This window comes from Centruroides sculpturatus, unplaced genomic scaffold (genome assembly GCF_000671375.1).
Source record: "Centruroides sculpturatus isolate CEXI.00-Female unplaced genomic scaffold, Cexi_2.0 scaffold438, whole genome shotgun sequence".
NCBI classification, from domain to species: Eukaryota; Metazoa; Arthropoda; class Arachnida; order Scorpiones; family Buthidae; genus Centruroides; species Centruroides sculpturatus.
The window spans coordinates 567,849-581,536 of record NW_019384671.1 but is presented as its reverse complement, the minus strand read 5'-3'; the positions used below and the strand labels follow the sequence as shown (position 1 = coordinate 581,536).

Genomic DNA, 13,688 nt, shown 5'->3' with positions numbered 1-13,688 from the left:
TTAAAGTTCAATTACTGGTTAAAAAGGTTTTATACTGGTATGTGATAACTTACTGGAGTGAGTAAATAAACTGAGAAGAAGACTGTTATAATTATATTCTGTTTTATATTACATATTTATGTTTATTTTTTAATAATTTAGACTAATTCATTGCATTACCTATAACAGGAAATATTTGCCCAAAACTTAAGGACACACAACAGTTCTACATGAATAGAGAGAACTGTAGTTTAATGCAGACAAATATGGCAGGAACTGTAATACTTGATGTCTAAGAGGATAATACACAATTTATAGGATTTTATAAATAAGTCTGTGGTGAAAAAGATAATACAGCAATGGACGCAATGGACATTGGTAAGCAATTTTTATCCATTCTCTACCTATGCCCAGACAGAGACCTGTCAATATGGAATATGCATTTTCTTCTTTGTTCACAAATCTATACAAGTTGCCACTGGCTTAGTGAAAAAACACAATTGCTTGCTTGTTCTTCAGTTTTGGATACGTGTAAGTATGCTTAGTATAAAATAAAGATAACAGTTTAGATTTTATTGTTTGATATGTTATTATTAACATTAAAGCTAAGAATGAATTAGTGTTTAATAAAGAAACCACAAATACTGTTTTATTTAAAACTCAATAGACATATATTAAAACTAACTGCATTTTTAATTATTCAAGCAGCTAGAGCTGGATTAAATTGAACTATTATAGAGTTAGTTAAAAAGTGATTAAACAATGTAATTTTTTACTAATTAGTCTTATGTCAGCTACAGTTTGAATAACTCACTTATTCTTCTGAGATAGAAGCATAAATTATCTTCATGTCAAATTATCATTGTTTTTTTTTTTCTAATATTACTATGCTTTTATTGCAATCTCAGTAAATAGAAATTTTGGGTAATTGCAATTAAGATAAATTAATATTCTTTTGCAAAATTAAACTAAAATTTAATTTTTTATGTTTGGAAAAAAGTAGTTTTTTGTGACTAATTGTTGCTATATTTAAACAAATATATAACAAAAAAGGACTTACCAATGAAATTAGAGGCTATATTTGGTACTTCTGCAAAATGAACTTATTAGATACTGAGTAATAGTAATAAATACAAATTATAATCATACTTACCATGACAATAAAAATTTGTATAACTCCAAGAACCATTCTGTAGACAAATAGAGAATGATTGACCCACTTCTCTGTATCCCTCATTGCATTTGTAAGAGGCAATTCTATTTGGCACTCGATTAATAAATTTAACTTTTCCATTTGTTATCGACAGCAAATTTGAACATTCAGTATCTGTTAAATGAAGAACGTGAACAACAATATGTATTTAATAACACTGAACTAAAGATAACATATAGTCACATGTCAGTAACAAATTATTTTAAAAATTATGTAATTATTATGGTATGCTAAAATCTTTAAATTACATACATTCACAGGTTCTTCCAATCCAAGCATTATCTTCTCCACAGTAAATGACTGACTGTTGATCTAATATGGAATTATTGCAAAGGACAATAGCTGCTGTTCCATAAATTGCAATTTCAGTTTTCATGGGTGGTTCATATCTTAATAGAGTTGCATTCTTTAATGTTGGTAATGGACATGAATAATCTACAGGATCTTAAGAAAAAATCATTTATTTCTTTTTGATTTATATTAATATAATCATATCTATTAAAAATTTATTTGAAAATTGGAAAAGCAAAGAATATTCAAGTACAAACGAAAACATCATTGAAGCAACTATGCATTTCCTAAATATAGATATTTACATTTGCTGACATATAAGATGAGCCTCATTTTTAGACAATAGTTTTGGGGGAAAAAATGCATTTTAAATGCTGGCAAATACTGTAATTTAATTAATCTTATAACTCAAAAAAACAATTCACTTCTTTGAACTCATGTCGTTCAGAAAAATAGTCATTATAAATTGTATAGTCTTCACATTGAAAAAGTCTGTTTTCTGTTAAAGTTTTGTTAAAGATGTTCTGTTTCTGTTTAAATAATATATGATGTATTCTATAAAAGGCATCTTTATCAATTTTTATTTTTTTGAGTGCATCTTGTTCTACAGAGCAAGAAGAGTATTTAAGAAAGGAAAATGGCTCGATTGGTTAAAAATTGAATATGAATTTTCAAAACACTACAAAGTTGAGAAAAACAGCTTTAAAGCTTTTCTTCAAATTTTGAAGAAAAATACTTTTAAAACTACATTTAAATTAAGAAACTTTGTTATTTTGTTAATTTGTACTGACGCCTAACAAATGCAAACCTCTAAAAATCAACAATTTAAACTTTAATCACATTTTTTGCACTTTGATGAAATTTACTTTTCCAACTTAAGGTACTTCCTCCTCATACATAGCACCACATTTATTGAAAATTAAACAGTGAAGATTAACAATCAGATGACTGATGTAGTAAAAAGCCCAGCCTGCTGCACTCTAGTTCAAAATCTAGTTGAAAATTCAATTCTTTATGAATGGTTTGATTTAGGTAAGTCAAAACTTGTCTTTCACTGCCCAGCTACCCATTCACTATAGACCTGACTAAACTTATCATGAGCACAAAACTGACTTCCAAAAATTGGAACGTTAGAACGATGTTGCTCAACTTTAAACGTTCGGAAATTACCTTAAAGTTCAATTACTGGTTAAAAAGGTTTTATACTGGTATGTGATAACTTACTGGAGTGAGTAAATAAACTGAGAAGAAGACTGTTATAATTATATTCTGTTTTATATTACATATTTATGTTTATTTTTTAATAATTTAGACTAATTCATTGCATTACCTATAACAGGAAATATTTGCCCAAAACTTAAGGACACACAACAGTTCTACATGAATAGAGAGAACTGTAGTTTAATGCAGACAAATATGGCAGGAACTGTAATACTTGATGTCTAAGAGGATAATACACAATTTATAGGATTTTATAAATAAGTCTGTGGTGAAAAAGATAATACAGCAATGGACGCAATGGACATTGGTAAGCAATTTTTATCCATTCTCTACCTATGCCCAGACAGAGACCTGTCAATATGGAATATGCATTTTCTTCTTTGTTCACAAATCTATACAAGTTGCCACTGGCTTAGTGAAAAAACACAATTGCTTGCTTGTTCTTCAGTTTTGGATACGTGTAAGTATGCTTAGTATAAAATAAAGATAACAGTTTAGATTTTATTGTTTGATATGTTATTATTAACATTAAAGCTAAGAATGAATTAGTGTTTAATAAAGAAACCACAAATACTGTTTTATTTAAAACTCAATAGACATATATTAAAACTAACTGCATTTTTAATTATTCAAGCAGCTAGAGCTGGATTAAATTGAACTATTATAGAGTTAGTTAAAAAGTGATTAAACAATGTAATTTTTTACTAATTAGTCTTATGTCAGCTACAGTTTGAATAACTCACTTATTCTTCTGAGATAGAAGCATAAATTATCTTCATGTCAAATTATCATTGTTTTTTTTTTTCTAATATTACTATGCTTTTATTGCAATCTCAGTAAATAGAAATTTTGGGTAATTGCAATTAAGATAAATTAATATTCTTTTGCAAAATTAAACTAAAATTTAATTTTTTATGTTTGGAAAAAAGTAGTTTTTTGTGACTAATTGTTGCTATATTTAAACAAATATATAACAAAAAAGGACTTACCAATGAAATTAGAGGCTATATTTGGTACTTCTGCAAAATGAACTTATTAGATACTGAGTAATAGTAATAAATACAAATTATAATCATACTTACCATGACAATAAAAATTTGTATAACTCCAAGAACCATTCTGTAGACAAATAGAGAATGATTGACCCACTTCTCTGTATCCCTCATTGCATTTGTAAGAGGCAATTCTATTTGGCACTCGATTAATAAATTTAACTTTTCCATTTGTTATCGACAGCAAATTTGAACATTCAGTATCTGTTAAATGAAGAACGTGAACAACAATATGTATTTAATAACACTGAACTAAAGATAACATATAGTCACATGTCAGTAACAAATTATTTTAAAAATTATGTAATTATTATGGTATGCTAAAATCTTTAAATTACATACATTCACAGGTTCTTCCAATCCAAGCATTATCTTCTCCACAGTAAATGACTGACTGTTGATCTAATATGGAATTATTGCAAAGGACAATAGCTGCTGTTCCATAAATTGCAATTTCAGTTTTCATGGGTGGTTCATATCTTAATAGAGTTGCATTCTTTAATGTTGGTAATGGACATGAATAATCTACAGGATCTTAAGAAAAAATCATTTATTTCTTTTTGATTTATATTAATATAATCATATCTATTAAAAATTTATTTGAAAATTGGAAAAGCAAAGAATATTCAAGTACAAACGAAAACATCATTGAAGCAACTATGCATTTCCTAAATATAGATATTTACATTTGCTGACATATAAGATGAGCCTCATTTTTAGACAATAGTTTTGGGGGAAAAAATGCATTTTAAATGCTGGCAAATACTGTAATTTAATTAATCTTATAACTCAAAAAAACAATTCACTTCTTTGAACTCATGTCGTTCAGAAAAATAGTCATTATAAATTGTATAGTCTTCACATTGAAAAAGTCTGTTTTCTGTTAAAGTTTTGTTAAAGATGTTCTGTTTCTGTTTAAATAATATATGATGTATTCTATAAAAGGCATCTTTATCAATTTTTATTTTTTTGAGTGCATCTTGTTCTACAGAGCAAGAAGAGTATTTAAGAAAGGAAAATGGCTCGATTGGTTAAAAATTGAATATGAATTTTCAAAACACTACAAAGTTGAGAAAAACAGCTTTAAAGCTTTTCTTCAAATTTTGAAGAAAAATACTTTTAAAACTACATTTAAATTAAGAAACTTTGTTATTTTGTTAATTTGTACTGACGCCTAACAAATGCAAACCTCTAAAAATCAACAATTTAAACTTTAATCACATTTTTTGCACTTTGATGAAATTTACTTTTCCAACTTAAGGTACTTCCTCCTCATACATAGCACCACATTTATTGAAAATTAAACAGTGAAGATTAACAATCAGATGACTGATGTAGTAAAAAGCCCAGCCTGCTGCACTCTAGTTCAAAATCTAGTTGAAAATTCAATTCTTTATGAATGGTTTGATTTAGGTAAGTCAAAACTTGTCTTTCACTGCCCAGCTACCCATTCACTATAGACCTGACTAAACTTATCATGAGCACAAAACTGACTTCCAAAAATTGGAACGTTAGAACGATGTTGCTCAACTTTAAACGTTCGGAAATTACCTTAAAGTTCAATTACTGGTTAAAAAGGTTTTATACTGGTATGTGATAACTTACTGGAGTGAGTAAATAAACTGAGAAGAAGACTGTTATAATTATATTCTGTTTTATATTACATATTTATGTTTATTTTTTAATAATTTAGACTAATTCATTGCATTACCTATAACAGGAAATATTTGCACTGTGCAAATTTGAATATTTTCAGATAAGTGAACCACAACAATTTCTGCTAATTTCTTCTTTGGTAGACGATACAAAGGTAATTGGCATTCAGCCAAGAATGATGTATCTAGAACAGTGAAAATAATTTATTTTTCAAATTATAAATTTCACTTTTATATAAAAAATAGAATAAAAAGAATTTTCAATTATATTGATCTTACTTGAGAAGAAAACAAAGTTAAAATTGCAGTTACTGTTGTTAGCAAATATTTGAAGGTCTCCTGGTTTCTTTCCTGCATAATATCAAAATTTTATATAATAATCATCCTCAATCAAGCATAGCAATGATAATTTTATAAAAACAAAATCTTTACCAAGTACATGAAGTCTGAAAATTGCACTTTTATATTTTCTGTCATAATTAAAACTTAGGCTAAAAGTGGTCTTGTTTATACTGCAATTTGACACATTTCCATTACTCTCTACTTTTTGAGAATCAATATATACTAACGAAAGGCTTTTCACTTGAAAAATAATAAATATAATTTTTTTTAAATTATTCTTTATAAATCAAATTAACAATCAATAATGAAACTGAACACTTAATTGTCCATTCCTACCACAAAAAGCTGCTTCATTGTCCCATGTTCCATCTTGTAAACATTTTCTTTTATCTTTACCAAATTTATAGTAGCTGTGATAGCAAGAATACGAAATTGTTTCATTTTCTTTATACTGTATTTTGGATGGAGAATAGTAACCTCCAAAAGGTTTTACAGGAGGTAAGCATATATTGCTATATACTACAGAAATAAAAAAGTCAAAAATTAAAAATTTTATTATAGTCTGTAAACAAATTATATAATAATTACAATTATAAATAAATTGCAGTGTTAAAGAGCATGTATTTGATAAAAGCAAAGTTCTTTTGCTCGGATAGATCAGTTGAATCCTCTTCATTCTGTCTGTTTAGGCTGAACTATCCAGTAGAAAAAGTTTAGTTAAAGGATGAAAATTCAAAGAAATTCAGATTTTGCTCATTTGTATTTTTGTTCTGTTTGATTTCACTGAAGAATTCTATATATCTATATTAAAAAATCTTTGCTTTTTTTTAACTGTAAGCTCATTAAAGTTGCAATTTAGTTATTATTGTGATTATTAGAGAAACATACAGCATACAAAAGAAATCATATAAAATGAGGTTTACATTACTCATTATTTATCCCCAATTATAGTCATTATTAGTCATAATTTTATCCCCAATTATAACACCAAGCAAAAGGGTCATCCTGTGTATGGAGTATTCTATTCATTATAAATTGTGTATTTAAAAACATATTAATATTTTCTATTTTTAATTATTTTAGTTAAAAAAAATGAGTTTAAGCTTATTTCCAAATAGATAAATGAGATTTTAAATAATGACTTAAAAGTGTAGGCTATTCTGACAAAACGAATGTACCTTATTTTAATATTAAAAGATCAAAGAATAGAAAAGATTAATGGAAAATAACAAAATATATTCTATTTTGTCATTTTGTAGATTTATATTTATACAAGTAAAGTAGCTACTGATGTTAATTTTATTCTTATACTTATTTATTTTCTTTTTTAGGATCTTTTTCAAGGTAAAATATTTGATCTTGAAAACCTTTTATAGATACATAAAATAGATAAAAGCAAAAAGCAGGATTGGAAATTATATATTTTTGTATTGTCTTTATTATTATACCATAAAACCTGTAAAGATTGAATATTTATGTTATATTGCTTTTTTGTCAATACTTTGATGTCATTTTTCCATAATTTGGTTATAGTAATCCTATGTTACCATATACAGCCCCTGGCAAAAAGTATTTGAATATCATATAAGAAAATGTAATGTTTGAAAAGAAAAATAATAACCCAATGAATAAAATGTATAGGTGTTTATTACTTTAATTTCAAATGAATAAACCAAACCATTTTCCTAAAAAAGAATTTTTATATAAAGCAGTTTTTAAACATATAGGAAGCTGGGAAAAAAGTATTCTAACATCAACATTTATAAAAGGTTCATGCCTCACCAATGAGCTGGCCAAGTGATGTTTTCCTGGTTTTTTTTTACATTTCTAACATCTAAATAGGAGTAACATTTCCATAGAAAGTCCCCCAGGAGGTATTCCCCCTGGCAGATTGCCCAGGAGTTGCATTGCCATGTACAAACACAAAAATTAAAGGTGACAATAATACAACATTTTTCATTTAAACTTAGTCACTATTATCAATCATACAGGATTGTTTAGACATGAAGATGATGTTGATTTTCAAATTATCAAACCATTATCAAAGAAATGTTAAAAATGTAAATTAATATGTCAAATATTTTCACTCAATAGTGTTGTTCCCTTAGTAAAATATTTGCATAAGACAAAACAAGTGAAATTACCAGCATTTAAACTTAAAAATTGCATAAAAGGATATGCATTTAGTTGCTTTTAATTTCTATTTAATGAAATTATGCTTATGCCATAATTACGAGACGTAATATAATTTTCGAAGAGGAAAGTCTTATTGGAAATAGTCGGAAGTTACGTTACATTCTGCATATAAATTGTTTATTAACCGAATTAAACATTCTAAGAGTTATTTTGTTGCATGAAATTCAAATATACCACTTTATTCCCATTAATTGTAGACTTATGATATACAGTTTAAATACTTATCATTGTGAAAAATTATATACTGTATTATAATTAAAATTAATTCAAAATTAGCAAAATCTGGGAAACACCAGTTGTTTACCTTCTTATCTACTTGCTAATGGTTATTCTTTGAATAGGCACAGCAGGATCAACTTTGTAAGTTACTTCTAAGAACTGCTTTAGAATTGATATTGGAAATATTACTACCAAAGAATTCTATTCTTTGTTGAAATTTGAAAACTTTTAGATGTGAAATTCATCACTGGATATATATAACTAATTGATTTTTATCAAAGAAATTTTCTAATGTTTAAAAGAACAATTTAATAATATTGTCTGAAAACCAAAATTACAGTACTTATAATTTATAATATATTGTACGTATACAAAAACAATTCCTTGGATAAGTCAGATATCTCCAAAATTTGTATATTATTTTGGAAGCAAAAGAAATTCTTTTCAACTTTAAATATACTATACATTATTTTTTTACAATGTAAATCTGTTATAAATAACTTTTAAATTCCTGATATTATTTGATTAATTTGTATATATGTTGCAGCTAAAGTCCACAAATCAGAAAAAGCTAGAATTAAACGAACAATACTAATTTTATCCAATTCTTTTGGTTTATCCAAATCTATTAATTTTGAACTTATTAACTCTGTACAATATTAATTGTATTAAATACAGTATTTAGAAATTGATACATAAATAATTTAACCAATTATAATTATAAATTTAGTTGATATATTGAATGTTGCAAACTCTAAGTAATAAACAATTATATCAATAGAATAGAAATAGAATGTTCATCAATAAATAGACAGCTCTCAAAGAAACTAGATTTTATCTTTTCTGAGTTAATCTTTGTCACCCTTTTAACATGAAAAGAGTGACAAAGATTAACTGTTTAGAAAGTTTAGAAAGTACAGGTATTTACCTTATGTGCAATTTGACACTTTCTAGAACTAAATGTACTGGATAAGTGAATGGAAACAATGCTAATGGGTGAGCATTGTGTATTAACAGTACATACCTGTTAATATATAATGAAAGAACTAAGCTTTTTATCTTTATCTTTATAACCTTATGTGCAATTAGATAATGACACTTTCTAGAACTAAATGTACTGGATAAGTGAATGGAAACAATGCTAATGGGTGAGCATTGTGTATTAACAGTACATACTGTTAATATATAATGAAAGAACTAAGCTTTTTATCTTTATTAATTAATCTGTTTTTAATATATAATAATCTTTATTCTAAACCAAGGAATTTCCAACTTGGTTGTTTGCACTCCTGCAGGTTCAGTGGCAAGCAATTTATTGGGAGGTCGGTGAAGAAACTTATTGTACAATTAAAAATATCAATTACTACTTATAATATAATTTTTAAATTTTAGTGATGTAAAATGTAATTTTGACATTTAATTTATGTTTAATAAATGTACACACTCCAACCTTAATTTTGCACCCCTTATATTTATTTCTTAAATCCAGTGTGGTGCTAAACTGATGGGCCCATATAATAAATAATAAATATATGTAGTAATGAGGTCTACATGCAACTTTGAAACACATAATTTGATAGAAAAAATGTATGCAGTGCAAAATCATACATTGTAATTCAAAGAAACTGAAGGATTCTCTATTAAATATTAATGGGAATGATCCGGCAAGTATTCAATGTCTTTTATGAAGGTAATACTAATTCATCATTTCACACCTTCCCTAACAATTTCCATTCTTGTCTGTTACTTGATTTTGTTGGCCATTTTGGACCAGCAAAACTTATGATTTCGTCTTTCCATCTAATTTTTGGTCTTCCTCTTGGTCTTTTATCAGTTAGTCTCCACGGCAGCGGCGGCCTTATCCATTGTGAGGCTCTGGGCGGCAGATCTTTGCGAGGCCCTTGTCCTTTGTGCAAAGTATGTGAATTNAAGTGTCCCTGTGTGATAAGCTCTGGATAGCAATATTATGTTTAATTCCAAAGAACATACAACCAAAATAGAGAGCAAGCAATCAAGCACTAATAAATCTGATATTACTTGTATTTCCTCAGCAGCGGCGGCCTTATCCTTTGCGAGGCCCTGGGCGGCAGATCTTTGCGAGGCCCTTGTCCTTTGTGCAAAGTATGTGAATTGAAATAGTAGGCACTTATTAATATTAATATATACTGTACTATGAATTAAATTTATTTTATTGTTATAACTAATAGCCAAGGATAAAATAAAAAGTTTTAAATATCAACTTTTTCTACTTGGTTGTTGCACGAGGCCCCTCCAAGAGCGAGGCCCCGGGCGATTGCCCTGCTCACCACTCCCTAAGGCCACCACTGCTCCACAGTCTCTCCATTGAGCATCATTTCTTCTCATTTTATATGGACTACTCATCTCCATTTCTGAGATTTAGCATGAATTATAACATTTTTTATTTTAATATGTTGTCTTATCCAAGCCAAGTATTATGTTTTCTGTCTTTTAGAGTACTTCCCAAGGTTTATCTTACTATTTTTCTCTGTGTGACTACGTTTGGTAATCATTTTCTCAAAGACAGTTTCACTTCTGTATGTTATCACAAGAAGTAAACATTGGTTGAAGCTTAAAGGTATTTTCTTCTTGAGAACATAAGCTAATTTTCTACAAGTTGCCCAGGTCAAGTGTGTTCTTTTGATACTTTTTACATTTCTGTGTATATATTGTAAGAACAAAGAGGTAAAAAGAATTAATTTTAAACTTTTTCTAATTCTCGATCTTCCAGAAAAAGAAGCTTGACAATTGCTGTAGCATTAAACATTATTAAAAATTAATAAAGTAAAAAGGAAAGTAATCTAATCAGGAGAACACTATACCGAGGTTTGATTGTATATGTAAGTTTTATATTATTAACTCCTATTTGTAATTTGTAATTTATAATTATTTTGTAACAGAATAATAAGGGATCAGCAAGCAAAAAGGTTGAGAACTCTATTGTAACCAATAAAAATGTGTGTTTACACGATATAAATACCCAAAAAGTAACAAAAAAATCAAGGTATGTTTAAAATTAAAGAACATTTACACGGATTTGAACAATTATCATATGAAATAATTATGGAAACAGTTCATAAGTGCATGTTTTTCAATTTAAAACAGATTTATTTGTTTGCATCACTCTTTTAGTTTCCATAAAATTGATTTTCCACGGAAAAATAATGTAAATTTTAAAAAGTTTTGCAGGATTTCCTCATAGGATTAATCTTTCCGTTTGTGTATTTATTTTATTTAATTTGAAAACAACGTTTCATGTTGTTTGGGGTAAGGAATTCGTCACGACCCTTTAAAGTTGTTCCTATTTAAATTTTGATATATCTATCAGACAGAATATTGAAATTGAATTAGAAACAGCCTTATAAATTATTATTATTTGAGTAAAACTGTAGCGTATAACTTGCATAAAAATGCAAATTTCTTTTGTATTTCGAAAGATATGCGCGAATTATCTATTATTATTTGTTGTTACTGCACTAAATTATGAGTTAATAATCCCATAATCTTATTCAATAGAATTACAAAAGAATATCGTATTGTTTATTATTATTATTTTTTTAATTAAACGGTATTATAATTTATATTCGTTAAAATATAACTGTAAAAATAAATAATTTAATAAAAGAAATACAGTATATAAAACAACTCCACTAGAGTTTTAGACAAAAGCTGTGAAACACGTGATAATTTCATGCATGCTCCACAGGTTTAAACACGTCATTTTAGGAATTCCCCAAACGTAAACAGCATATAATACACTAGTTAACAGTAATTCGCTTTTCGAGAAAGTATAATAAAGGATTTAAATTATCCAATATTAGTAAATGGGAACAATTAAAGAGATTATCAACAGTTGAAAAAGTCAATCTATATTTATACACATGAGTCTATTAATTACTTTATATATATATATATATTAAAATTCATAAGTTTATATTAAAGAAACACTAGAAAAGTATGGCTAATTTATTTACTTTAACTATTTTCATAAACTTTTCTCCTTTCCACGACATATTTACTAATGAAACATGCTTAATACTCTCATACAGTGTGCAAATTCTTATTAAAATGGTTACTATATATGAATTTATGGCTAACATTTTTGAAAAATTGAAGCTCTATTAAATCTTTTTGAGCTTTAGAATTAGCAAAAGAGTGAATTTTGTAGAAAATTACTGTATTTTGGATGACATTTTTCTGTAAAAATTGTTTGTAAATCATTTTTCTACATTCGGACTCACCTTGTTATCAATAAACTTTCTCGGCCATTGTATTAATTAATTAACAATATTCATCACTGGCTATGAAATTTATTGAGAAAAATGACGAATAATGAATTAAAAAATTAGTCATGTTACATGAAGTTTTATTAAATCATGTTAACTTGTTTACGCGCAAAATATTTGAAAGCAACAATAGAATTTGACATAGGAAAACTTTCGTAAAATCACTTTAAAAATGCTATATATTCGAATTTAAATATAAAAATGCTATAATAGGTCTACTTTTATATATTTTAACGAATAAACAAAAAATATGCTGTATGAATTAAGGTTATTGTTATGAAAGTTTATATGAAAGTGTCTATAGAAATACAAAGGGAACGGAATGGATTATATAAACCATTAAAATTGAGCATTTATTTAACTGTTCTTTAATTATAAGCGAATACTAAGCTTAATTAAGTGTATATACATTTTCATTCTAAGACTATGGGCTATGTTCTTAATTTATACCGAAGTTGTTCCGTTTTCTCTGAAGCAACAGGAGTACACGTGTTATCCCCTTTTGTTACTTCCATGATGTCATATCCTACATCTCAATCGATAATCAATTAAGAATCAAGGTAGAAGAATTATATAATTATAAGATTCTTAATAGAATATCATTAATTAAATACATACAAAATAGTTTGCATGGAATCTTAATCATTCGCACATGTCGCAAATTCCATTTTACTTCCGTCTATATAACACGACGTTTAATTTCACTTCCTACCGTATATCCTGAATAAATAATCATAGCAAAGTAATAAGAATATGTTTTTAAAATTAATTTCCATGTCTTTCAGCGTATTTATGAAAAAAAAAATCTAATTTCTTTGTCAACAAATACTCAACTAAAATTTAAACCATTGCAGAAATTGCTTCGAACTATTAAAATTAGTTAGTAAAATATTTCACGAGTGTAATATTTACCTGAAGTCCAAAAAGTAAATCCGAAAACAAGCCACAGAACGTAAAAATCCATAGAAGTTTGCGTGGTGTTAAAATATGGTCGAATAGCAGGAGTAACCACGAAGATGAGTCAACTCGGAACAAACAGTACAGTAAACGAAAGCTCGAATGAGTCATCCCAACTGCTAACAATTAGTGACAGTAACCGTTTGACCAATCAAAGTGGAATATAACGTCCCCATTTTGCCAATCACCTTACATCTTGTAGTTTTGGTCCTCGTGTTTAGACAGGAACGAAATAGCTTCCGGCTTCACAGCATGATCC

General features: G+C 27.4%; 2 protein-coding genes and 1 long non-coding RNA gene across 3 annotated transcripts in view; all 3 read right to left on the bottom strand.

Annotated features, from left to right (window-relative positions):
* LOC111626721 overlaps positions 1–192 on the bottom strand; it is a 10,971-nt gene extending 10,779 nt beyond the window's left edge. Inside the window, exon 1 of the mRNA XM_023370202.1 lies at positions 160–192. The gene's annotated coding sequence lies outside the window, so the exon portion shown is untranslated. The remainder of the gene's footprint in view (positions 1–159) is intronic.
* Positions 193–998: 806 nt separating this feature from the next.
* On the bottom strand, positions 999–1,504 carry LOC111626728. The gene is made up of 3 exons (XR_002756921.1): positions 1,445–1,504; positions 1,133–1,306; positions 999–1,069 (listed from the first exon to the last, which is right to left on the bottom strand). It is a non-coding gene; the product is annotated as an uncharacterized LOC111626728 (long non-coding RNA).
* Positions 1,505–4,090: 2,586 nt separating this feature from the next.
* On the bottom strand, positions 4,091–13,508 carry LOC111626725. The gene is made up of 6 exons (XM_023370207.1): positions 13,385–13,508; positions 6,090–6,272; positions 5,844–5,993; positions 5,691–5,762; positions 5,468–5,596; positions 4,091–4,290 (listed from the first exon to the last, which is right to left on the bottom strand). Exons 1-6 carry the CDS (start codon positions 13,434–13,436, stop codon positions 4,091–4,093), a joined length of 786 nt encoding a protein of 261 aa, XP_023225975.1. The 5' UTR covers positions 13,437–13,508.
* Between the last annotated feature and the right edge of the window lie 180 nt (positions 13,509–13,688).